General features: G+C 52.7%; 1 protein-coding gene across 7 annotated transcripts in view; it reads right to left on the reverse strand.

The window, feature by feature from the left end:
• Positions 1–1,383: 1,383 nt before the first annotated feature.
• The window catches only part of DGKZ (diacylglycerol kinase zeta), a 45,981-nt gene continuing 21,285 nt past the window's right edge, over positions 1,384–26,079 (reverse strand). For 5 of the 7 annotated variants that reach the window (XM_030451930.1, XM_030451927.1, XM_030451929.1 and 2 more), the window contains 30 exons: positions 22,872–22,980; positions 22,504–22,599; positions 21,666–21,743; positions 21,281–21,337; positions 20,220–20,288; positions 19,693–19,764; positions 19,051–19,167; positions 18,887–18,958; positions 18,523–18,618; positions 18,224–18,306; positions 17,629–17,689; positions 17,124–17,237; positions 16,567–16,707; positions 15,984–16,062; positions 15,622–15,677; positions 14,605–14,667; positions 14,288–14,361; positions 14,062–14,173; positions 13,606–13,805; positions 12,815–12,915; positions 12,616–12,695; positions 11,101–11,170; positions 9,346–9,386; positions 8,591–8,775; positions 8,017–8,048; positions 7,341–7,384; positions 6,892–7,012; positions 6,333–6,369; positions 5,940–6,039; positions 1,384–3,691 (listed from right to left, as the gene is read on the reverse strand). In XM_030451930.1, coding sequence (XP_030307790.1) covers positions 3,575–3,691; positions 5,940–6,039; positions 6,333–6,369; positions 6,892–7,012; positions 7,341–7,384; positions 8,017–8,048; positions 8,591–8,775; positions 9,346–9,386; positions 11,101–11,170; positions 12,616–12,695; positions 12,815–12,915; positions 13,606–13,805; positions 14,062–14,173; positions 14,288–14,361; positions 14,605–14,667; positions 15,622–15,677; positions 15,984–16,062; positions 16,567–16,707; positions 17,124–17,237; positions 17,629–17,689; positions 18,224–18,306; positions 18,523–18,618; positions 18,887–18,958; positions 19,051–19,167; positions 19,693–19,764; positions 20,220–20,288; positions 21,281–21,337; positions 21,666–21,743; positions 22,504–22,599; positions 22,872–22,980 — 2,677 coding nt within the window. In that variant the 3' untranslated portion in view covers positions 1,384–3,574. The remainder of the gene's footprint in view (positions 3,692–5,939; positions 6,040–6,332; positions 6,370–6,891; positions 7,013–7,340; positions 7,385–8,016; positions 8,049–8,590; positions 8,776–9,345; positions 9,387–11,100; positions 11,171–12,615; positions 12,696–12,814; positions 12,916–13,605; positions 13,806–14,061; positions 14,174–14,287; positions 14,362–14,604; positions 14,668–15,621; positions 15,678–15,983; positions 16,063–16,566; positions 16,708–17,123; positions 17,238–17,628; positions 17,690–18,223; positions 18,307–18,522; positions 18,619–18,886; positions 18,959–19,050; positions 19,168–19,692; positions 19,765–20,219; positions 20,289–21,280; positions 21,338–21,665; positions 21,744–22,503; positions 22,600–22,871; positions 22,981–26,079) is intronic. The other 2 variants (XM_030451925.1, XM_030451931.1) reach the window with 2 other exon arrangements.

Raw genomic sequence — 26,079 nt, forward strand, 5'->3', positions numbered from 1 at the left:
AATTGTCACTCCCTGTTTCCAGACATTCCCATTCATCTCCTGTTGCCTCCTCAGGATGGGAACCAGGAGACAGGTGCTAGCTGTGTGGGAGATCAGAGATGCACTGGTGCATATCAGCCTCAGCAGTCAGTGCTTCGTTCCTGTGGGCCCTTTCTGAGGGATGCAGAGCAGGACAACAGCTCCTTCCCAAGCTCAAACAAGCAGCAGAAGGCTGTGTTTGCAGAAAGGGGCCTCATACAGAGGGAAGGAGGGAAGAGAGGGAGTGTGATCAACCCAGGTGTGTTTACCTGAAGTTGCTTGAGCTTTTCACCTCTAAAAAGGTCACAAGATAATTCACAGCATATTAGCTCTACATTTTCCATCCTCAGTCAAAGCCTGGTTTTGGGGGCACAGTTACTGCATGGTGTGGCAGTGCCAGTGCAGGGCAGCTGTGCACGAGGGGGATGTTTTCCTTGTTCAGACTTACAGGGGTGGGCGCAGGGCAGGCCAACTGCTGTCACCCCAAATATGTTTACCTAGGTCTGGGCTTGCACAGCCTTCCCCAGCCTCCATGCATGCCCTGAAACATACACCCATATCCCACTGGAGGCCAGACAGACCTCTGGATCTCTGACACCCTCAAGGGAGAAACGGGGGATGCTGAGACCCCTTGAGAGAAGGGCAGGGCTCTCTGCCAAAGGTAGACTGCTCCTTTCCTAACACCCCTCATCAGAGATCACATCTGGGACAGCTTCTCTCCTCTACTGTCAATTTGATGATACTGAAGCAGCTAGAAAATTCTCATTGCCATCTTTACTGACTGTCCTTGCTGCCTAGACACTAGTCAAAAGCCAACATGCCAGGATCTGGGCACTGAAGTGGAGCAAGCCCCCTCCTCCCAGTCACACATTTGTCTGGTCCCTGGGCAGCAGCCAAGGGCATGAAGGACAATTTGGTGCCTTACACCCACCACAGACCCCCACTGTTACCTCTGGGCAGGAGCTGAAAGGCTGAAGGCACTGTAAGGGATGAACGTGGGGTGGAAGGGACAATGCAGCTGGGGGAGGCCACTTCTCTGGGCAGAGAGAGGGTGGCAGGAGTGACAGGCAGGCTGCCAAGCTGCCCTCAGGAATCAGAGTTTAAGGAATGAGTACAACTCTCCATCACCTACCGTGTCCATCTCCGGCTCCCTCACCAGCATTTCATCACCAGAGCTAAGGAAACTGTAGGTGAGATGGTATTGCCTGCAGTTGTCCAGGTCTGGAAGCAGAAGCATCCCTAATCCCTTGTTTTTGTAATCAGATAGTCTTCCCACAGAAGATAATCCCAGCCCTTGGCACTGCAGCTCCAGATCTCACTCGTGCAGAGCCCACAACATTCTCACAGATGTGGCAAGACAAGAACTAAAACATCCATCTCTTTATTTCAATGGCAAGGAACAACAACATCCAAACGGTCCAAGTTGAAAAGTGATGGGAATGCAGGCTCATGCCAGGCTCTTGGCCTGCTGGAGCCAGCACCCTCAATTACAAAAATACAGTCCTATGACAGTGTCTCAGAAACACAGACCCAGGTATTGCACAGAACCTCTGTCCTCTGGGGGCAGGGTGACCAACACCCCCTCTGCCTTCACTGAAATTCAAGCCAGGCTTGGAATTGCAGAGCAACTCAGCTCACACATGCACAGAGGGGCCACGCAGGGAGGTGGACAGTGTGTACAAAAACTACAGGGGAAGATACAAAAACGGGGAGAAAGGGGGAAGCTATGGCTGTAAATGCCTCTGGGCTGGATGTCCTGGCAGGGGTTTGCACCTCTTCTTTGAGAATAAAACAGTGCCTTGTCTGTTGGTGGCCAGCAAGCAGTGCTGATGGGAAGTGTGGGTGCTGCTGAAGCATCCCAGCTCTGAATGTGTCAGGACTCTATTGCTATTCATGGCCAATACTGCTGCTGGCCCTGGTCACTCTGCATTGCCCTGTGCTTCTGCTCCCCACAACAGCAAACCCCATCCTCCAACTGACCTCTGCCCTCCAGCCAAAAAGCCTAAATAGTAGCCTAGCTCTCTGTGGTATCCACATACCCTTTCATTGGTATTAAGAGAGATTCAAATTGTGCCAACCAGCAGTATCCAGCGGGTGCAGCTAGGTGTGCATGCAGGTGGGACTGCAGAGCCCATGCAGCAGCAGAACCCTCTCCCAGGACTCCAGCTGTGAGCAGCAACCCGCTGCCCAGCTCCTACCCACCTGAAGGTGCCAAGCAGATCTGCAAGGCCTGGAGTCATCAGCTTTCCTCTGTTGGCACTTCCCAGTCCCAGAAGATTGTAGGTGCTATAAAAGCCTTGCTGAAGAGCTGGCTCAATGTCTCTGCAGATGCTCAGTACCCACTGGGTAGATGTGCTGTGGTGCCCCATGGCAGGTGGTAGGTGAAACGCCACCCCATTGCAGGTGTGTGTGGAGCTGGGAGCCCTGATGCTTCCTATGCATCCAAATCCCACTTTCTGCTAAAACCAGACAGGGCAAGCTGGTGGCCTGCTCAGGGAACTTGTGTCTGGTCTAGGCAAGCTCCTAGGTTTTCTTTGCAAACCCCTGTGCCCAGTTTGGGGGATGGCAGGAGTTAGACTCAGAGGGTGCATGTTGAGGGACATGGGGGTAATCCCTGAGAGCAGCACTGACCCCAACACTGCCCCTCCAGCCCAGTGCAATATTGTGGGTGGGAGCTGAAGCAGGGAGGGCAGCCAAGTCAGCATTTGGGAAATAGGCTCCATCACTGCCACTGCCCTGGCAAAGTCCAGCTCTTCACCATGGCTACATGATGCAGCAGTCTAATAAAGGGATGTCCAGCAGACACTAGGTGTGCAGGCTGCCCCACCCAGCCCTATGGGGGGAAGGATGGTGGGAGGGCTCAGTAGCCTTCCTCTGTGCCATATCTGCTCTGGGCTAGACTGCCAACTGGCTGAGCACTGAAGGCAACCAGGAGGGAAGAATGCCCTTGTAGGGAAACATGGAGACTTGGGGCAGCCTCAGACCAACAGGAGGGAGCAGAAGGCAGAGGCAGTAAGTCATGATGCTTCCCCTGGGGCAAAGTCTGAGGCTCAGGGCCTCTGCTGTCTGCCTCCACATCCCATGGCTGTGCCAGACAGGAGGAGGAACAGGACCTAGCCAAACAAAAACCTAGCCAAGCATCTAAAGAAGGGGCACTGCTGGCAGGGAGACAGGTCAAGCAACAACATCCCACAAGGATCATAGGTAGCAGCCTGCACAAGGGGCACTGGCATCACTACCGTGCACAAGGGCGACCTGGGGCTTCAGCCTGGCCTATCCAACAGGGCTGCAGGAAGGAGCCCATTCAGGGCAGGGAACATGGTGGATGAGGGGTGAAGTGGGGGACAACACAAAGAGCCAGGCTTCAATTTCCAAATACCCACTGTCCTCATAAACTGAGTCCCAGCCCAGCCTGGGGCAGAGCTCTGCTGTCTCCATCTCCTCCAGGGACCAGGTTGACATATAGGGAGGGCTGGGCTAGATTCACAGCTCTTTCAGTTGCCATTGTCCTCTTCTCATCCTTCCCAAGCTGGCTTAGGCTAAGGCAAGCTGAGCACTACACAGCAGTCTCCTGGTCCTCCCTCTGGATCATCTGGTAGTGCTGTCGGTTCTCGAGGTAGGCAGCTAAGTCAGGGTCACTGGCTTTCTCAGCCCGGTGCTTGGGGGTGTCTCCCTGCATAAAAGAGGCAAGAGATGTCAAGAGTGCAGAGCATTGCCTAGACACTGCCTCAGCATCCAAAAGGTGCCCCAGTTCACAGGCAAAAAAGGTGGCTGCAACTGGAACCAGCAGAGCCTGCAGCCAAACCCCAAGGTGGGCGGTAGCCACATACCCATATGCTCCCTATGGAGCAAAAGAGTGGTCCCAAGGAGCCTGACTTTGCTGCAGGGCCATCAGCCCCACACCAGGACAGGGACTCACCCCAACCATCACCAGCTCCCTGAGAAGAGGTGAAGGGAGGTCCCCATGACCTGCTCTTCCCCAGTGCTGGGGAGGCATGCTAGAGAGGGTGAGGAATGAGAGGTATGTCTGGGGAATCCCAACCCCCCTTCCCTCCTGCCCTCCCTGCCCGGCTAGCACTCCTGCTCCCAGAGGAGGATCACATTTCACCAGCTTATTGCAGCCATCTGGACTGTGTTCACTAATGAACTCCCACACTCCATAAAAAGCAAATCTGTTAACAGCTCCCAGCTCCCTCTTGTCTCCCCCTTCTCTCCCCCTTGCCAAGTGCCTGGGCTCTGCCATGGCACTGCAAAAGACCACAGAAACCTGGCACTCTGCTGCAGCCATTTAAAACTGGCTACAGAAGGGATGCCAAGCCTGCCTTGATTGTCCCTAGGTGCACAGTGGGGTACAGGTGGCTGCAGTTGGGTGCTGGGGACTCCAGGACAACCTGCTATGTATTTCTGCAGCAGGAACAATGGTCAGACACACAGAGTCTCCATTGAGCCTGGATGTGGCTGTGGACAAAAGCCCACCCCTGGAAGTCTGTGGAGAGGTGTGATGCAGCAAGAAAGCCCCTCTTTCATATGTGTACCCCAAGACTGGGCATGCTCTGGGGTCCTGCACAGACTCTGTCCTCAGACCTCCTCCCTGTAACCCGTGAGTGCAAGTGCCCATTTGACAAACTGGGGAAAAAACAGACAAGGAATTGAGTTTCTTTCCCAACACCCTGCAGAAGCCCCACTGTAACACTGCCTGCATGCAGCCTGAAACCAAAGCTGCCAGGGCCCCTCTGCCCTGCTGGGCTGAGGCTTGCTAGCCCATATGGCTCAGCCTTCCTCATGATGGAAGGGAGCAGGATCAGCCTGCTCCAAACTTGTGCTGGGGTTTACACTGTGACCCAGGGCCTATGCAAGGTCAGTGCAGTGGCACAAAGGGGTCAGCTACAGTCCCAGACACACGTTTGCACAGGCACATGCAAGCCTCATTCCCTGGAGCAGCCATCGTGCCTGAGAAGTGCTTCCTTTTGTGGTGGCACTTTGGGGGCTGCTCCCCTCCTTCAGGCAGATGAAGGGGCTGGGGGCTGCCATCTACCCCAGCCTCTCCCTAACTTGGGCATCACCATCTCATCCCACAGCTGCTGGCTGTCCCCAGCCCCATCAGACCTGCTCTGAGCACTATGAAAGCCCCAAGCCTTGGCCAGGACCAAGAAGGAGAGACGGGGAGCCAGAGATTGCACAGCATCCCCCTGGCAGCTGGCAACGGGGGCTGCACTCTGTCTGAGGCAGTGCCCAAGCTCCACTGGCCTCAACAAATTTGTACCTGCTGGCTGGGCTCCAGCCCTGTGTCCCAGGCTGACAGATTGCACCTTCTTGTTTTGCTCTCCATCTTCTGCTACAGCCCATCACTATGAGTCCCTGACAGACAGATGGAACTACACCCCCTCTGCTGCATGGAACTTCCTTTACCAAAATATGGCCTGAAGCCCCCTTACTGTGACTCCTCTTCTGGGGCTGGCACAACTCCTCAGCACCAAGGCATGCTTCAATTAACTTGGCATTATCTGAGGGCTGCCACTGCCAGCTCCCACTCTCCGTGGAACAGCTTCACCCACAGACAGGAGCTCCCAGTGTCCCCGTCATGGCTGCCCAGGAGGGAGAGGGGAGGGAGTTCTGCAGCTGGAAGGCTGTCCTTGCTCTGACCTCAGAGGGTGGAAAGGGGGAGTTGGGGATGAGACATTCCAGCTCCTCAATTCTAATTTAATAAAACAACAGGGAAAGAAGAACAGGGAACAGAGGGATTTAACCCCTCTGCAGCTGGGCTCTGTGCTAGACAAGCCTGGGCATTTCATGTCAGCTCCTCTCTGGCTGGCAAAGACCCCACCCAGAGCATTCTTCCTCTGCCCTCCTGCTGCCCTGCTCCTCAGGGTAGCCCCCCTGGCTCTCCCCAAAAGCCACACTGCCAGCCTCCCTGCCATCACCTGCAGGTCTGTCTTCATGAGCGAAGCCCCAGCCTCCACGATGTAGTGGCAGATAGTGCGCTGGCGTAAGGCTGCAGCCAGGTGCAAGCTGGTTTCACCACTGGGGAGGAAAGGAGGAGATGTGAGATGTCTCCCCTGGATGGGGACACGTGGCATGTGTGGGTGGCAGTGAGGGACAGCAATTCAGCTGCAGCAGAAGCTTGTGGTGGGTTGCATGCTTGTCCAGGCAGCCCTGGCAGAGGAGGGGGGTGCTGCGTGGGGACGGGTCAGTCCAGAGTGGAGTGGGAACCATGAATGGTAACGAGAGCAAGGGCAGCTGAGAAGTGCCCAAACAAGAGGTCACCTCACAAGAGAGTCTGGCCAGCAGTTAATGCAAGTCAGTCAGCAACTTACTTCTCCTGCTCTGTAGCATCAAGGATTTCTGAAGGGGCTGTGGAGAGAAAGACAGTGGAGGGTGAGACCTGACTGCAGGGCAGGGACAGACCCACCTGCTCCTCAGCACCTTTCCACAGGGGCTGCTACATACATGCTGCCTGCAAAGGTCCCATCTCCAAAGCACTCAGGCCAGCAATGGCATCTGAACTCAGCTGAGACCAGAGAAGAAGAGTTGTGAACTCATTACAGTTATTTATTTAGAGTTTATTACTCTAAACAGAAATAAAGTGGCCTCTGTTTCACTGGGAGCTGCCAAAAACAACGGGTCAGCTGACCTGAAGGCAGAAGCATGACACAGAAATGTGTCCCAGAGACATGCTAGTCCCTGCCATGATGTGGCAACAGCCAAGAGGGCACCCCAGTACTGGCAGAGAGATGCCAGGGAAAGCCTGTAAGCCAGAAGGAGGAGGCAGCAAACCCAGAAATAAGAGATCTAAGCCCAGGAGTGCCTTCTCAGAGTAGAGGGCTGGTCTTTTCCAGCTGCCAGCCTCCCTTGCTAAGAGTGGCCCCAGCTCACCATTCTCGATGATGTATTTGACAATGTCCTTGCTCCCTGATTTGACAGCATGGTGGAGGACAGTTTGGCCTGAAGAGTCTCTCACCATCAAGTCTCTTCCAGCCCGGTGCAGCTCTTGGAACTGCAGAATCAACAAGATTGCTCTGGATGAGTTGCCTTCCCCAGCTCCAAGCCCTCCAAGCCTTGGCATCATGTCCCCAGGGTACACCCAGCAGGTTGGGTGGATATTTGGGGCCTGGCAGGGAGATTTGTCCAGCTCAGCCACACTCCCAAGTCCTCTCCCTTCATGTCCCCTCAGATTCTTGCCAGGAGCCTTCCTGGCTTCCAGCCATCACTCCTGGAGGAAAGCCCTTGAAGGGAGGCACTCCAAAGCACTTGTGGAGCACAGCTGGAAGGCCTCCCTACAGCCCAAGGGGCAAACTAGCTGAGCAGGCAGCAGGAGCACCTACCTTGCTGAAGTTGCCACTCTTAGCAGCTTCTATCAGAGGGTCATCTGCAAAGGGAGATAGGTTGGGGTCAGAAAGGGCAAGATGTAATGCCATTTATCTAATCATGGACCAAAGGATTGGGCATTGGAGGCTCAGAGCAGTCAGCTGGAGCTCAGTAAGACTGGTTTTACTTGGCTCCTCCACTTTCAGGCATATAAGAGACAAGCCAGGGAGGGAGACAGCATGTAGCTGTGGATGCAGCCTCAGGGAGGTGTGCACAGAGGGGGAGCAGTCTCTGCACATGGGCAGGATGACTACTTGTAATGGAACCAAGGACCAGATCTCCTGGGCATCAGCCAGCAGCCAAGACACTGCTCACTCATGACTCTCTCACACTTCCAGGCACTGGACTCTGCTTAAGCTCCAGGAAACATTTTCCATTTGCTCAGCTTGGTGAGGCCCCTGACCTTGCGCTCCCATCTCCTGGGTTCCCCAGCCCCCCAGCTCTGCCCCACAGCGCTGACAAATCACTGTCAGGTCTCCCCTACCCACCTCTGAGGTTACCTGCCTGCAGGGCTCCCATCCAGGACACAAACAGCAGGGCTCCTGCCTGTATGTCAGGGAAAGGATGGGCCCAAAAAAAATGTGGCTGAAACCCAAAACAGCATGACCTGCAAGGGGGAGTGACAGGACTCACCTTTGTATGGGAGGCAGTGCTCAGGTTCAGCACTGGAAGGAAAGAAGAAAAGGTTTAACTATGCCAGTCTTGGCAGCAGACCTCCCAAAAGGGCATGCTGTGGGTAAAGGCATGCCAGCAGAGAAGCCTGCCCAGGGCACTCCTACAACAGGCAGGAGCAGAGGCAGGTCAAGGGACTTCTGCTCTTTGGCCATGCCATCTGCTTCTTCTCTGATCTTAGTTCTTCCCTATCCCTACTCCTACTTCTCTTGCTGCTCCCAGCTCTGCTGCCCACCCATACCCAACACTGGCCTTAGCTGGCCAGAAAGACTCCCATGGCCTTTGCCTCATGGACCAGATGCTGGAGCTTGACACCATGGTTGAGCCACCTGGTGATGCCTTACTGCCTCCAGCAGCGCTGGCAGAGGAGCTGGGAAGATGGGATGGCACCTCACTCATTAGTCTAACTCAGCACTGAATTCTTGCTGGCTTCCAGGGAGATGTCTGACCCAGGGATCAATAATATGAAGCCCGTCCTGGCTCTCACATTACTTTCCATCCTTCCTAAAGTCCAGCATTCCCATTCCAGACTTACCTTGGGGCAGGAGAGGAGGGTGGAGAGGAGGAGGGGAATGCAAAATGCTGCTTAGTGGGTGTGGCAGACAAGTCGACGAGATCAGGCATGGCAGGAGAGGTGCCCACAGTTTGGGTGATCACCAGCTCTGGGTCCAGCACATAGAGCTCATCCTGAGAGATCTCAGTCACATAGTTGAGGTGCTCCTGAAAAACACAAATCCATCTCCTCAGAAGCAAGACCTGTTTCTGTAGAGCTCCATCCCCTCACACTGCATTCCTTGTAGCCCACCCACTTGTTCAGCAGAGTGATGCTGACTAGAAGAGTCCTGGGACCCATGCCAGGAAAGCCTCTGCTTGTCTTTTTCCTGCTTCCTATCTTCTGCTAACTTAGCAGATGGACCATGTATCTCATCCCCACATCCCCCTTCTTAAGACAACCCCAGTCAGTGGGTGCCCAGCCAGCCTTGAATAACATTGCTATTTTTTATCTCCTCTGCTGTAGGGTCCTGCAGGCATCTCCCAACCCAACTCTCTGTGCTCCTGCCCATGTTTCCTCCCTTTTCTTATGGAATCTGAAGGTCCTGGTGCTGGTCTTGGGCTAGGCCTGTCACACCACCCTTCCAAAGGATGCCACAGGGCAGGGCAGTGATGTGAGACCTGCACATCCCAGAGGCTAAGCTTCCCTGCAGTCCATGTGAACAGAAGACATCCAGGTGCCTTCTCAGCAGATGCTGGGTGGGACAAGAGTGGAAGGTGGGACAAGGCCACACTCACCTGAGCACGGTCTATCCTGTAGAAGCGATCAGCTGTGGTTGCTGTAAGACAGGGAAAGAAAGACAGGGTGATTATTGGCAAGCATAGAGGAAGATGGCCACTTTCTAGCACTGAGTGATAGAGAGAGAACTATCCAGCCTGTATGGAGGGCAAAACAAAGCATCCACTAACGAGGAGCAGTGCCCTTCTCTTTGCAACCCTGTTGTTGTCCTCTTTACCCTAGAGGCAGTCCCTTGGACCTTCAGATCAACATGCCCCTGTCAAACATCCCTTTGCTTGCTGCCTCCTCCTCAATGACTCCTCCCAGGGAGTCACAGGGAAGGCAGAACGTATTTAGCTGAGGCTGTGGCCTTTCTGAGGGCTTTTGAGTGCTCCAGTCTTGCAGTTGCAATGCAGCATTAGCCCAAGCAGATGAAGCTCAGGGCTGTGCAATGCACGTCTCAGCACTGGGTAAGGAACTGCTCCAATTCACCATGATGCACCTTGTATCATGTGAGATACCCATACTGAGAAACAGAGGGACTAAGCAGGGCTGGGAGAAGAGGGAGTGCAGTCTCAAACTGACTTGACTGAGAAACACCCCACAGACCACCAATAAGGGCTTGTCAGAGCTTGTGATCGCCAGGTCCAATGGAGGACACCACCATGGGTTGCAGATCCAAGCCCCTGACTCCTAGGACAGCAGGATAACTTCAAACCAGCCTCTGGCCTGTTGCTGGCAGAATGAGTGCAACTCTCTGCTCATCTTTAGAGGAGAGATCCCCACAGCAGGAGAGAAGATCCTTCAACACCTATGGAGCAAAGTGGCTATGCTGGAGCCAGACCCAAGTGGTCCCAGGGGAGGAAGGAGAGTCTGGGAACTTAAGGCATCATCAGGGAGAGCAGGACAAGCAAAAGCACAGCACCAGGCACGTTGGGTTCTCATACAACATGCAGTTGGGTGGCACTTTCCCTGTGCCCCACCAGTCTGCCCAGCAACTGCCCAGCAACCTGCCCAGGCCAGGTTGCTGTGGCGGCACCCTTGGGGATCCAGGGAATACTTTCTCCAAACAGAATGGGAACAGGCCAGAGCAGATGAGAGAAGTAAAAAAGCTCAGTTTATCCTGTCCTGGATGGAGATTTACAGCCAGGGAGCTGCTGCTGAAGGTCTGTGACTCAGCCACCTCAGTGAGCCTGTGCTGCCTTGAATGAGGTTCTGGCCTCTTTTTCTGATACATTTTCCTGAGCCCAGAACCTGTTGCTGGGAGACTGGCAAGAGGAGGGAAAGCAGCCTTAGTACAGCAGTCCTGGGAGCAGCAGAACCAGCAGCCACACATGAAGGGCTGGAACCCTGAGAGGAGAAGCTGCATCCTTTCTGTCTAGCACAAGGCTTCCCAGGCTCACTTTGCAACCCCTGGCTCTGCTCTGCTGTGCTCTAGAGCAGGGATTTCTCTTGGCCAGCTTCCAGGTACAGAGGCAGAGCTCTGGATGATTTTAGTCAGTGAAGGCAAAGGGAGAGGAGAAAGATACTTTCAAGAAAGGGAGAAGAAGCCCCATAGACCACAGGCCTTCAAACTGCCTGTGCCAAACAGCTCTTTGGAAATAAGCAGCCAGAGACAGGCTGGGGCAAAGTACAGGCAAAGACACAACGATCCCAGCATTCAACATTCATAGGTTTCAAGTGCCACATGGCCCTCAGTGACTTATAACTAAGGGTCTGTCCCCTCACCCCTCCCAAATTCAGACACAGCACTCGCAGGGGAAGATGATACTCACAGTCCAGAAAACACCACTTGGGCGACAGCTTCTGGGATGACAGTGTCTTCAGTTTGGCTCCATCTCCTTCCTGCATAAAATAAAAAAAATCAGTAACAAGGTTGTGTCTCTTGGCCTTCCCATCTCTACCCAGAGTGTCCCTCCTGCTTTGGGAGGTCCCTGCAGACAGGGAGGACCAGAAGTGTATGGATGGAAAGAGGAACTTGAAGACAAGCAGAGCACACAGAAACAGGGAGCTGCATAAGACACTGTAGCCAACACACACCAGCTCACTGGAGAGAGTGGCCACAAGACAAGACCACAAGACTGGCATGGCATGCATGACAGATGGGCCTGGGTGATGGAGTGAGGCCATACACACCTGAAAGAGCAGGTGCTCTAAAGCAGAGGGCTGTGGAAGGAAATCCTGCAGAAAGGCAAGGTGTGCTGTTACAGCCTTTGTCTGAGCAGCCCCCCAGCCCCTTTCTCATCCCATTGGTGTTGCTTATTGTCCTCTCCTATATGGTTTTACTGCCTAACCAAGTTCCTTGGTAACTGCACTGCTTTAAGGCCAGAGCACAGTAGTTGCACAAGGAGAGAGAAGAGGTAAACACTGCGCAGTGATGGAAGAGCACCAGTGTCAATGCACAGCTTTACAGGCACAGGAGGTTGCTGAGGCATCAGTCTGCCAGGCTGATGCCCTAAGAAAGCACTACCCTCTGAGCCCAGAAGCTGCTAGGCATGCATCTGTCTGCATGGCCTGTCTGTCTGGGCACCACGAAAGCAGGGGACAGGCATGAAGAACCAGCAAAGCAAGGAGCTGATGCCATCCTGGGCAAGCAGCCCTGCAGAACACTTTGCATACACAATGGGATTTTCTTAGGCACAAGGGCCAGCTAACTAGGGACTGAGTGAGGTCCTTTCAATCTTCTGAGAGAAAACCAGACTGAACATTATGGCACCAGAGGTATGCCGTGGTCTCAGAAGGCATTGCTCACCAGAAGCAAGGGTTACACAGCCTGTGTCCAAGTTGTGGACATGCACTAGTATGATTGGCAGGAGCACAAAAGTTAGTACTTGGAAATAAAGAGAATTGGAGAAGGGAGTAAGAAGGGAGTAATCCAGGCACCCTGGGAGAGGAGAGCTGCGCCAGAAAATACAGAGCCCGCAAAGGGCTGAAGGAACACAGCACAGCAACAAAAGGGACAGAGGAAAGGCCTCCCCAAACACCCAGGGGGTGATAGGCCTCCATATGATGAATGATTCACTGCTCCTTAATTTCTCTGGGCTACTGAAACTCTCAGCCTGAAGAACAAGGTTAGAAGAGCAGCACTGAGAGAGAGGCTGACAGAGAGGAAGGAGCAACAAGCCAACCAGTTTGGGATCCTGACTCCATTATGGGGTACAGGAAAACTGTGACCTGCTGTCAGAAGCAGGAGCATGGGTGCATGCAGGTCAAAGAGGCTTAGAAATCCCTTCCTGAGCTCCTCCATCCCTGGCATGAAGCCATTACTACTTCCCAGGCAAAGGCCTCACCTCCTGCAGCCTCTCAATTTGAGTCCGGCACAACTCCAAGTCACTGTCTCCTGGAACCACAATTATCCCCAGTGGCACGGCTGCATGACAGGGAACAGACACAACTCAGGGAGCAGCCCACACCCCATCCCCAACACCTCACCACTTCACACAGCTGAGCTGAGGACACTGCCAGGCTCCCACCCCCTTGGTCACTCACAGGCTTCCTTGAGCTTCTCCTTGTCATAGTGCAGAGCCTCATAGTCACGCATGCTGATTCGGCTCACCTGGATCCGCAGCCGCTCGGGCACCGGCTGCTGGCTGCATGCAGGAGGGAAGGGAAGAGATCAGAAAGTGACAACCCACTTCTGTGACCTGATCCCTTCCCCAGGCCTTTCTTGAGAGAGGACTGAAATGCCCCCAGGAGTAATGGCTTAGTCCCATTTAGAATCATAGAACAGAAACATAGAAAGGGCTGGGTTGGAAGGGACCCCTGAGAGCATCAAGTCCAACCCTTGATCCACTCCAGCTGCAGTTCCCAGCCCATGGCACTGAGTGCCACATCCAGTCTCTTTTGAAATATCTCCAGACACGGAGAATCCACTACTTCCCTGGGCAGCCCATTCCAATGGCTGATCACCCTCTCCAGAAAGAAATTCTTTCTAATATCCAACCTAAACCTCCCCTGGCACAACTCGAGACCGTGCCCTCTTGTCTTGCTGAGAGTTGCCTGGGAAAAGAGCCCAACCCCCCCCTGGCTCCAACCTCCTTTCAGGGAGTTGTAGAGAGTGATGAGGTCTCCCCTGAGCCTCCTCTTCTCCAGGCTGAACACCCCCAGCTCCCTCAGCCTCTCCTCATAGGACTTGTGCTTCAGTCCCTTCACCAGCCTAGTTGCCCTCCTTTGGACCCACTCCAGGACCTCAATCTCCTTCCTAAACTGAGGGGCAATTTGATCTCCCCCTGCCCCTTCTGCTTTGGAGAGGAGGTGGGAAATTGATCCGAGGAACCTACTCGTTGAGCAGAGGCATGGAGTTGCGACGCTTGGTCTTCTGCACCATGTTGGCTTGGTTGCGCAGGGAGATGTAGATGCAGGAAGCTGCCAGCTTGCAGGGCTCTCCATCCACCTGCATGGGGATGGCCTTGGATGTGGTGAGAACCACCTGCCTGCATTGGCACAGCCTCTCCCCGTGGCCACCGACCTGCAAGGCAGCCTGTGAAAAGGTCCAAAGTGAGAGGAGAGCACGGACTGAGGGTCAGACTGGGGAAGCAGCCACTGTCAGCCAGATGCTGCAAATAAACCAAGTTCTGGAAGGGATTGACAGAGACCAGGGCATGACAGCACCTGGCCTGGATTTCAGATTGCAAGCCAGCACTACAGGTCTTCAAGAGGGAAGCTGTGGATTCTTGGTCAATGGGACCATTTGCTCCCCTCCTTGATAGCTACAACTGGCAATGGCACCAACTCACCAGGGATGTCATGGTGAAGCCAATAACTTCAATGCAGCCATCATCGTGGCGTTGTGGCTCAAAGTCATGGTGCTCCCCAGGGTTACCCCAGGGCATGGTACCTGCACAGTACCTATGAATAGATAGCAAGCAATGCATGGACTGTCCAATCTCAAACCTGGGCAGGGGTCTGTGGCACGGTGATGAGGAACCAAACACAATGAGGGAAAGCCCTGGGTCTGCTCACCTGGGGATGTTCAGGAAGACCAGGCACTGGGGCTTCAGGTCCTGGATCTTGGAAGTCAGGTCTATCCCATCACACTAGAGACAATACAAGGGCATTCAGCTGATATAAGAGGGATGCTGGCCCACCCTGACCCCTGGGAGGAAATGACCTTCCCCTCTGCTACCCGCAGTGACTGTCTTTCATGCCAGGGGAAGACAGTGTCCCCAGGAACACATCCTCTCTCCAATCCTAAGGTATCCAGTGTGCCAAGGGACCACTCCTCACCACTCCACAGTATTCAACCCCCACCTTGGCCTAGAGCAGCCCTGTACACTCACAACCAACTTGATGTGCTTTGCCAGGTCTCTGGAGCTCCCCGCGAGGAAGTCGGAGAAAGCTGTCTGTCAAGGCAAGAGACAGCATTAGCACCTGAAACAGGCAGCCTGGAAGCCTGAAAGCAGCAAATCCCTCCCTTGTCCAATGGCAGAAGCCCTCTCTTCTCCCCTCCCCCAAAAACCTGAACCATTCCTCTGGCCATTTTGCCTACCAAAAACCTCAGGGCACCTTCAGTAGCACCCCACAGTATTCCTTTGACAGCCCAGTCCCAGCTTTAGGGAAGAGCTGGCAGGGTGGATCTCCTCTTGTGAGAGACTCAAGAGACAAATTTCACCTCAAGCTGCAATGAAGTACCATAAAACAGAGCTGATGTGGCAGCATGGCCTCTGTTACACAGATCCTAGGGTGCCCTAAGGCAAGAGAGGAGGGGAGACACAAACAGGAGAGATGTGAGATGGTACAGAGCAGCACTTGGCCTGCTTAAATACCAGTCACCCAACCACACAGGTAGGGAGATACATTGAGGATGGAGAGAAGGGGAGACAAAGATGACAGACACAAAACCCTAGAGGTGAGATACAGAAAGGTGGTCTAATTAGCCAGGGAGATATAACTGGCCCAAGGTATAAAAGAAAAAAACAAAGTAGTGTGGGGACTCTTATCAAAAGGTTTCTTGTTCCTCTGTAGGGGGACAGATTTGCTTCACCAGAGCTCCAGGGAGAGGTCCTGCCTGGGTTACTGTCTGTGAGACAGAAAATGACAGTGGAAGGAAATCAAGACAGCAACTGTATCACAGGCCAAAGGGCAAGCTGTACCACTGCACTCACAGCCAAAGGGAAGCTGTGACTCCTAGGACTGCAGCCCTTTTCCAGAAACTCCAAGTTTCTGGAGCAGCCTGGGTGCATATGAAGGCCCATGTAACTGATGATGAGTGAGTTGAGTTTGCAGAGAGGAGCCAGGGTCATACCTGTGCTCCAGCTGATGCTAAGACTGCTTTGAAGACATTCCCACACACTCACCCCAGCATAGAACATTTTATTCCGAAACCGACTGTTGAACTTCTCTGGGTTGGCCTCTAGGGAAAGCAGAAAAAAAGTCCAGGTCACTGGCCTGCACATGGAAACACTTCACTTGCCACCTCTTCCAAGACATGGCTCTCCAGCTAGCCTCAGCCAGGAAGCAGCTCCCAGCTCTCTTCCCATGCAGGCACCTCTCTGCACCTCTTCCACTCTGCAGCCTCCACTAGCTCCTCAGGATTCACCTCCAGCCCTATCCCTGGGGCAATCCTCTTGGTCATTTTCCCAAGGAGTGTTTTACGGGCCCACCTCTGGGGCACCCCACTGCCACAGCCCCTGCCCCAGCCTTTCCACTCCCCAGATACCTCGGGATTCATGGAACTCCAGCGTCACTCGTGCATCAAAGCCAAGGCTGAAGTAGTTATTAAAGACATCCAAGGGAAGCTGAAACGGAAAGAAGGAACAAAGGTGAGGCTGCCAGGATGTGGTGATGACCAAGACGAGATCAAGCTATAGCAGAGCCATGTACTATGCTCAGGATTCTGAGGGAGCAGAGGCTTGTTGCCTTCCACTCCATACACACCCCAAGGAAAATACAGAGATCACCATCCTGGAATGATGGACCCTAGCTTCCAGGGGTAAGGGATATGGCCCAAGAGGACATACTCTGCTATCCAAGACACTTGCAATCACCCATGTTTTGGCTAAAGAAATAGTATCAGAAGGGACTGGGCTTACACCTGCTGAAATCTGCAGTTAGAAACCTTCAGTGGATATTTACTTCTGATCTCTACATGGATGCCACAGGTCAGAGCATGAGGAGAGGGGTGGAATTGGAGTAGGGAAATGCCAGTAGTGGGGGCCCAGGTGTTTGGGCCGCCTGAGGGAGTAGGAGAAGGAGAACACAGACCCCTAACACAGGGAATGACTGTGGAAAGGAGGTAGCACCTTGTCAGCAGCTGCCTCATCCTTTTCCTCAGGGTTTGCATCAGGGTTTGGCTCCACGTGGAGATTCCAGCGATCAAGCTGCACAATGTTCCCATCTTCCACGTGTGACAGGATCTTGGATAGAGGCTCATCTGTGTAACCCTGGTGAAGAGCAGAACTTGGTGAGTCTCCTACCTACCTTCTGTGGAGATGTCTTCTTTGGGAAGACATCCCAAAGCAAAGGATGGGGAAAAGATCAACTGTACTTGAATGCTCAACAAAGCAGGACTTTACATTTTAAAATACATCTCCCTTCTAAATACATCTTCCTTCTAAAAATCTCTTAAGGTTTGAGATAATGATTTCTTTTGTTAATGTCCTAATATATTATAAACTAACTCAGAATAATTAGAATGTCAGAAGAACAGTAAGATCCAAACTGCATTTATTTGGTTGGCCTATAGTTAGGGAAAATCAAAGCAGACAGCCAGTGCAAATCCCCACCCAAGTGTCTGGAATCAGAGTAGAAGTGCTCAGCCCCGCTCTGTCAGCAATGAGTGCTTCTGCAGATCACTTACCCCACCCCAGTTCAGTGTCCTGGCCAAATCGTTCCCTGTCCCCAAAGGAAGGATAGCTACAGGAGGAGGTGGGTTGAGGCATAACTGGTCCAGAATTGAGAGTATCCAGCCCACCTGCTCGAGCAAGAGAGAACAAAGAAACAGTTGGTTATTTCAGGGACCATCAGGCAGCTGGAGGTGACTTGGAGCTATAGCAATGTCAGAGGGGCAGAGATGGGTCCCCTTAGCCACCACCAAGGCTATTCAGTCCTTAATGCTCCAAATGGGTGCTGCAGGAGATAGCAGTAAACTCAGTGAGGATACTGGCCCCCAGAAAATACAGACAACCCATAGACTAGCACTCCCTGGAGTGGTGCATGGGGGGACCCTCAGTATTCAGTGTCATCAGCTGGATCATGGTCACAGTGTGCACATTTTGCCCTGTTTTGGACAACAGTAGGAAGGACTGATGCTGGCACTGGACAGTCCTGGGGCAAAGGATAGTGATGGCACGAAGGGGACTCACTGTGCCATCTCCCCCACACGCCAGGATCCGGAGGTTGTGGACCTTGCGGTACAGCTCCAGCCTGCAGGGAACAGAGAAGGGACAGAGGTGTGGGAAGAGGCACTGAAAGTGTTACCCAGCAGCTCGAGGCTTTCTCCACTTGCAGAGCCCATAGCATTCACTAAGCTACGTGCATGTCTCCTTCCCCATCACCACAGCAGTTCAGAGAGGTGGTCAAAGCCACAGGAACTTTGGCTTCACCAGCTCTTGCAAGGGAAGAGCAGGGTGCCCACAGCCTGTGTACATGCATATAAGCCAAAATACAGCAAGCAGACAAGATTCGTGTGATGTTAATGGAACATAATGATCTAGAATGTCACCACAGAGCTGGTCTCTTTGCCACTAGCTTTGAGATCAGACCAGTACTTTGGCAGGAAACACTGACTGACTGCAACGTGTCCTAGAGAGGCCTCTCAAAGTATGAACTTTTAGGGGGATTCTTCATGCAAAGGAGCTATGGAGCATCAGGCCTCCACCAGATGTGGGAAGATCTCTGGGGAAGAAGCTCTGGGGCAGGGCTGGGGGAGAGAAGGGTGCTGCCCACATCAGTACTCACGCCTCCTTGGGTCCACCCTGGCTGAGATCAAAAACTTGCCGTGGGTTGAGATACCACATGAAGGACTGGATGATCTTGGTTCCCTGTGAGGACAAGAAAGACTAAAGCAAGGAACAGGGAGTTCCCATTGGACAGGGGAAAGAAGGCATCTGGTCCTGAAGACAGGCCAAAATAACTGTTCTGGAGAGACTCAGGCAAAACCTGGCCTAGGTGGGAAGCAAAACTAAACTGAGTCCTCAGCAACCAAATGGCAATGAACCCACAGAGCTGTCTTCTTGAGATGTAGGACAAGGCCATACCTGATTCCCACCACTCTTGGGGTTCACGAACACCAGCAAGGGTTTCATCAGAGGAGCTGGCATAGGCTTGATGACAAAGGGTTTCCACTTTCCTTCCTGTAAGAGACAGTGCAGGTCCTTCAGCACATGCAGGGAAATGTGAACTCCCACCTCCAGCTACAACCTAACATCATACATCAGAAGTGGGAGTAAGAGAACGTCCCAGTCACCCTATAAGCCTAATAGCTGGAATCTGCCCTGCCTCTCTCTACCTCACTCTCCTTAAGATCACTGCAAAGCTCCCTTGTTCCCAAATTTTGCTCCTTGCTGCTCAGCCCCTGCACTATTCCAAGAAAAGGCCATTCCCTGTCCCTTCATCTCTTGCCTCAGCCCCCTTTTTGCTGGATTTCCTCTTGAACGATGTCCTCTTCTTCTTCTTACTAGATTTCAGTGGATTCTAGGGAGAAAAGAAACAAACTCAATAACTCCATGAGGAGCTGCTGGACAATCAAGAGTTGTGACAGAGCCAGAAGACCTGAGGTGAGTTACCTGGGGCCGTCTGACCCGCAGAATCCAGGTGGGAGGAACAACAACAGCAGCATGAGCCCCCAGAGAGCAGGGCTCTTCAATGTGTTGCAGCATGAAACACGACACTTTGCTGTGATACTGGGGAAGGAGAAGACAAAAAGACAGAGAGAAAACTCAGCTTGTCAGTTTGCTGGGGACAGTCAACTTCTCCTCCCAGCTTCCTCCATGTCAGTGCAGGGAGTGCTGGAGGAAACCACAAAGGAATTTTGTAATAAGGAGAAAGCTTCTCTTAGGAGCTTCCAGCTATCATAGAATCATAGAATTGGCTGGGTTGGAAGGGACCTCAGAGATCATCAAGTCCAAGCCTTGATCCAATCCCCCCATGGTTCCCAGCCCATGGCACTGAGTGCCACATCCAACCTCTTTTTAAATATCTCCAGGGATGGAGAATCCACTACTTCCCTGGGCAGTCCATTCCAATGTCTGATCACCCTCTCCATAAAGAAATTCTTTCTAATATCCAACCTAAACCTCACCTGGCACAACTTCTCCCAGTAAGAGAAGCTTTTAAGGGTATGCTGCAGTTTGGGGAGTCCCAGCAGGAAGCTGAGGCCATGAGATGCAGCACAGACTGCTGAGATATTTAATGGGGGCTTTGCTTACCGCTTGCTTGCACCAGGAACAGCTGATGGCTACGATCTCTTTACTGTGGAAGGCAAACTTCTGCTGGAAACCCTGTGGAAGGAAGGGTAAGAGGCCCAGGGAATTCCCTCACAGCTTTCTACTACCCAACAGTACTTTCCCACCACCAGGAGAGACATTAACAAAGAGAGTGTGCCTGCAGCTGGAGCCCTCCAGTGAGTTCCCTGTGAGATAGCCCCAACCACCACTATGGTATCAGGGAGGCACTCTGCAGGGGTGTGTCTACTGCCCAAGGAAAGCATGTCAGGGACACAGCCTTCTCCAAGATTGATTTAGGGTGAGAACAACTCTACATGGGAAGCACTTATGTAAGTGATTCACTGCAAAACAAGGCATGTGTCTTGGTATTGCTAAAGGCTGCTGCCACCAAACAATATACTGGGATACTTCTGGTCCCCAGCATGTTTTTGTTCTCTCTGGTTTGACCTTACCTTTCCTTCAGGTTGAGGAAAAAAAAGTAAAAAAAAAAAAAAAAAAAGCCCTCTTACCTTGCCACACTGACGGCATTTCCCTTCCTGCCGCCTCCGGTGTACCCAATGATGTCGGACAACTGTGGGCTAAAGGGAGAAGAAAAAAAGAAAGTGGAAGGCCCAGCATGTGAGAGAAGGCAAGAACAGCCAGGAGAACAGACCCAGACACCCAGGCCAACCAGGATCAATGCTCTTGCAGCATGGCCACTGCTCACATGCTGCTATGCTCCCCTCTGGGAGAAGGCAAAATCAAGTGAAGGACAACTAAAGGATCTGGACTAAGAATTACATGAGAAGGGATCCATGGTAAGAAAACCAAAAGAAGAGGAGAAAAAAAGGCTCAAAATGACACTGAAAGCTTCACCTGACTGTGCCACACTGGTATTTTTGAGAAAGCAGCAGCCCTGTATTTAAGTACCTTTTGTCTCCTGCATCTGCTGTCCCAACACAAACATGATGTGGGGGCAGCAGCTGTGTTGTCACAGTGACCTGTCTGAGCCATCCACATCTACCCCAGAGCACCATGTGGGCTCCACAGACTGGAGAGTGAAGCACAAAGCCTGACAGGTGCTTCAACCAGTGCAGTTCAGCAGACAGGTCCCAGGCATATGCCCAGTACATTAAAACAGGGGCTAAAGGAGTATGACAACACCACTGTGGGCATCTTCCACTGCTACACTGAGTACCTGTGGCACCCAGGTGAGGGAAGAGTGATAAAGCAAGAAGTGAGCCTGTGTTGTCCTCTTCCAAATTGTTGGAGACTCAGGGACCTGCCATTTGCCACAGTCTCTTCTATTCGCTTGGGGACCAGTACAAGGAGGAAAAAACTCTCCCAGCAGACACTGCAGGTTCCCCTCATGCAGATGCAGGAGTTTTAGAACATGCAAACAATCAGATGCTATGCCTCTGAGCTCCTCACACTCAGTCTGTGCTGCTGCCTTGCAAAGAAACATCCTTTTTACTGAGCCATCCTGTTGGAGCCAGGAGGCAGCATGATGCCTGCCAATGTGCTAGCAGTATCTGCTGCTTTTGCCACCAAACAGGGAAGGCAAGGGTGGTGTCCCAGGCAGATCTCTCACCTCCCGTACATTCCGGGATCCTGACTCTCTGAAGGAAGGTTTGCAGCGGAAATTTATCTGTAAATCAAACACACACGAGAGGAATCAGTAAAACCATCATGCCCAAAGGAAACCTACTGGACTCTATTTCACTACAGCAGGCCCAGAGCCTCTGGAGATGACCTGTGCTTGCCATGAAACCCCTCACACTTCTGCTACTGAATTAAAATGGGGCCTGGGGTCCCAATCATATCACTAGATGCTCCTTTTGGTACTGTTTCCTCAAGAGACCCCTCTTTGCAATGACACATTGCAGTTCCCCAATCTTCTTGTTTCACTGCCCAAGAGGAAGGGCTGCCCAGAACGACTTACAGCTTTGCAAGAGGGCTTGATAGGCTCTACTCACTTTCTCCAGCTGTTCGATGCAGGGTGTGTGCACTATGATCTTGCAGGCTGCACACTTACGCCTGGAGAGAGGTTTTTGCTGGAGGATGAGAAAAGGGGAGGAAAAACATGCATATGAATACCAGGTGTTGAGAAGCTGGCAAGCTCACCCCTCATCACATCTCTACAATCTTCAGGAAGCACAACAGGTCCTACAGAAAAGTTACATACGCCTAGTTTCCTTGCAAGTTAAGGGATATATGAACAGATGCTCTCAACAGATGCTCTTGAACAGATGCTCTCAAGTTTGGGACAGAGCAGGGAGGTGTTCTCCCACTATCCTGTCTCACAGTCCTAAGTGTCTTCTGACACTGCCTGAGAGCATGACAGAAGCTGGTGTAGGAGGGACTCACAGTGCTGCCATGGCAGTAAGCCTCATGGGCAGGCACAGGATGGCATCAGTGCTCCACATCCTGCACCACAAGCAGGAACTCGCCTGCAAGCTGGGAGAGAGGACTGCAGCAACACCTTAAAATCACCACTGCCTGCAAGGTCTCACTTTTTTCAAGCACTCTTTTCTCTCCTCCATTGAAAGGTCTTGGATACAGATTGTCCCTCTAAGGCTGTGAGACCCCAACAATCTCCCTCTGAAATACCATCATCATATCACCTCCAGGTGAGCAGCAACCCTGAATCAGGCTCCAATTGCAAACTAATCACTGGCAGAAATTGGGAATGAAGAGCTCCAGCACACACAAGTAGGAGGGACACACTCCCCACCTTGGCAGCCCCACAAACCCCCACATTTTCACCAGCAGCAGGGACTTCTCAATGTCCCCACTTGGCCCTGGGTGACTCACCAGCAGCTTTGCCATACAGTTCTGTTCTCCAACATAGCAGAAGTCCCCAGAGACATTGGTCTCAAACCAGATATGTTCCCCATAGACTGCGGTCTCCTGAATGCAATAAGAAAATGTGTTTCTCTTAGAACAGCCCCAGATAAGCATCCAGGCCCTTAAAATGCTTTGTGCAAGGGATGCTATACTAGGGCAAAGATGGGGGGGGTAATATGTTGGAGATAGATATAGGCTAGAAGACAAGATTCACAGAACAAGTGACAACATCTGGACAGATAAAACCTCACAAAGCTGCTGCATGGGAAGAGCCTGCTGCTCCTTGCCCAGAAGCCCATTCCATGAATTGCCCAGCAAAACATGCTACAACTTACACTCCAGTCCACAGTGCTGCATATCTGCCTCTCTGAGTCGCTCCTCAGGGCTAGTGCAGGGTTTGGCTGGGCTACCATATGCTGGAGACTGGACTTCGCAATAGCTTTCCTGGAAGACACAGGAGGGGTAGCTATTAGATCAAGGTAAGAGAAATACATGCAAAGCACAGCCTGTTTCTGGGATGGATGGTGTGGCTGGAACATAAAGGCATCCTTGGGACCAAGAGGCTAGAAATGAGACAAATCCCCATCACCACCAGCCAAGGAGTACCTGCCTCTGCAAGGCAGCCTTGTGGAAGGAAAAGGTCCTGGTAATATTGTGACAGCTCAACTTAAGCCACCCTGCAACCCTGCTGGGTTGACAAAGGTGAGAGGCCTGTTGCAAAACAGGCTGAGGAGCCCTTGCCCTGCAAAGGTGCCCCACAACTCTCCCATACCAAGAGATCTCAGAGCCCAAGGCATTTTTTGTGAACCAGCACAACTAACCAGAAAAAAAGAAAAAAAGAAAAAAAACAAAAAAACAAACAAAAAACAAACAAACAAACAAACAAAAAAAAGACAAAAAGAAGGAAAAAAAGAAAAAAACAAAAAAAAGCTGTTATTTTGGGGCTAGTGAGCTTCCTTTGGGTACACCAGGATGGAGGAAAGGAATAACAGAGCTGGCCAGCTGGAGAAAGCATACATCTCCAGCCCAAAACCATGTCTGCCACATCCTTTGGCCCTGGGCTAGCAGAAGACACTGGGAAGTCATGGAGTCTGCGCTGAGAGCACCTGAGCAGTGCTGGCCTGAGTGGGAGATACTTGAGGCACCCAAGCAGTGCTGCAAGACAACGAATGGCAGCCAGAGGCAATGGCGCTGCCCCTTCTCTCCTTCCCTACTTAAGCATCCAGCCTTCCCCCCACCAAGGCACTTCCCCCTAGAAGGCTGCTGCCATACGTACAGCAGCCGGGGACTCCATCCCTCCGGGTCGGCACAGCGGGTGAGCTCCGCTCCCAAGCATTTGGCGAAGGCGGCAGAGAGGTGCCCGCATGAGGACACCCCTGGGCAGCCCAGGACAGAGGCCACTGCTGGAGCGGTGGCGATGGCTGAGGTGGTGGTAGCGCCCTGACAAGCCGTGGGTGGCCTGGCCGTAGGTGGCATCAGGGGGCAGGCAGTGGGAAGAGGAGCGACGCAGGCAGCAGGGACCCCGCAACAGCAGCCCGGCCTGAAGCGGCCGCAGCCAGAGCAGCATGATGTCCTGGTTTGGGCCAGGATAAAGGTGATTTTCTGTCTTGTACTTTTGCTTTCAGCTCAGTCTCTTGTAAGTAGCTGCACTTGCTGAAATTAACAGCAAGTTCCTCAGTCAGTGTCTGCTCCTAGGACTGATAACACTCGATGTTTATAGTTACTGCTAGAGACTGGTGTGCAGAGCCAAGGGCACTGCTCAGCTCTGAGGAACATTTTACCCTCCAGAAGGAATAAAGAGGTCCCACCTGCAGCCTCCTTTGAGGAGGAACGGACAAGATAGATGCCAGAATTGACCAGAGTATTCCATACCATACACCTCATACTCAGTATAAATCACAAGGGTAACACCCCTTCCTGCTTCCCTTTCTTCACCCATTCCCTGTTTCCTTCAGCATCCTGGGAGGATTCCATCCATTCCTCTGCCTGTGTTCCTGATCCATCCCAGCCCATATCTGTGTGTTCCTGCCTCCAGCTCCCGACTGCTGCTGACCCCAGGATTCCAGCCTGGACTTTCCCAGGGCTGCCCTGCAGCCTCGGTGGTGACGTGAGAGTTATTGGGGGAAAGAGGGGGAAGGAACATGGTATCAATTTTCCTGTATACTTGTATTTATTTAGTAAATTTTTCCTATTTATTATTACTGTTTCATTAAAGTTGTGTAGTTTAGTTTTCAACCCATAAGTCTCCCTCCCTTATTCTCTCTCCTTTCTTTATCAGGGAGGAGAGAGAGATTAATAGAGAGCATCTGTTACTTGGTTTAATTGCCAGGCCAGTGTTAAACCATGACACATGGGCAGCCACCTCTCCTCGGCCCACTGCTCAGCTCCCAATGCCGCCATACTCTAGAGACTCAGATCCAAAGCCGCTGGCATGGACGCCCCGTTGATATCCCCCTCCTCTATAATAGGGACCAGGCTAGCCAGGACATGACCCACCAGGTGGGAGTCGATAGCTCTCACCCAGCCCCACGCTTCTTTTGGACACCAGAGCGCTGGGCTGAGGCAGGGCAGTGCGGTGCTGGAGCGGCGCTGGAGACAGGAGAGGCCCAGGCAGGAGAGGGCCGGGCAGCGTTGGGCCAGCGAGGCGTAGGGCAGCCCTGCCTTGGAATGCCACCTGGCCTGGCCCGTGGGCCCCTTCCATCTGGAGTGCCACCGAAACAAGAATTCCATGGCACCCGGAGGGCAGCTGTTAACACAGAGACTGGGAGTTAAATAGGCTCCCTCCTGAGTCTCCGGCATGGCATCAGGGCCGGATCCCTGGTGGGATCAGTGCAGGCAGGCATGGGGACAGCAAGGGACAGAGAAGCAGGGAAGGCAGACATGGTGGTGCTGTGTGTTAGGGCTTGCTGGGCAGACACACTGCAGGGACTCCTCTCCCCACAGCCTCCTCTACACAGCTCAGCCCCAGGTGCTGAGAGCGGGGCTGGTGTCGCCGTATGGCCAGGACTCTGCACACCCCGCTCAGCACAGCCCTTGCATCCTGAGGTGCTGATCAGTCCTGGCAACCAACCCCCAGCACCCTCCTTCCTTCCCTTGGTGCTTGCCCACCTGGTTTCCCTGCAGGAACCAAACTGCCTAAGCACTAGTCGAATTTGCAGAAATCTAAACTAAACTCTTTCAAGTCCTAAAGAAATGAAACAATCAGGCAAGTAAAAAGCAGGGCAGGCAGATCTGGTAGAAGATGGCTGAGAGAGCTGCAGTACAGCAGAGAAAGGCTAGGAAAATGATCCCATCTGTCCAGCTGAAAACTTCCCTCTCCTGGTGGAAAGGTCTTTACTCAGCTCTCAAGGTTCCCCTGGCCAACCCTTGAAGCTTGACAAGCTGCCTGGATGTTGCAGCAGCCCATGGAAAGCTCCAACCACAGGTAGAAAGTGCTGAGATAGTTTCAGTGCTGGCAGCTCAGCTGGAGGAGAAGCAGCTGATTCCAGCTAGCTCCAGCTCTCCCCTCCTCCAGAGCTTTGCTTCCCACCCTCCAGTTGCTGC

Source organism: Calypte anna, chromosome 5A, assembly GCF_003957555.1.
Source record: "Calypte anna isolate BGI_N300 chromosome 5A, bCalAnn1_v1.p, whole genome shotgun sequence".
Classification (NCBI taxonomy): Eukaryota; Metazoa; Chordata; class Aves; order Apodiformes; family Trochilidae; genus Calypte; species Calypte anna.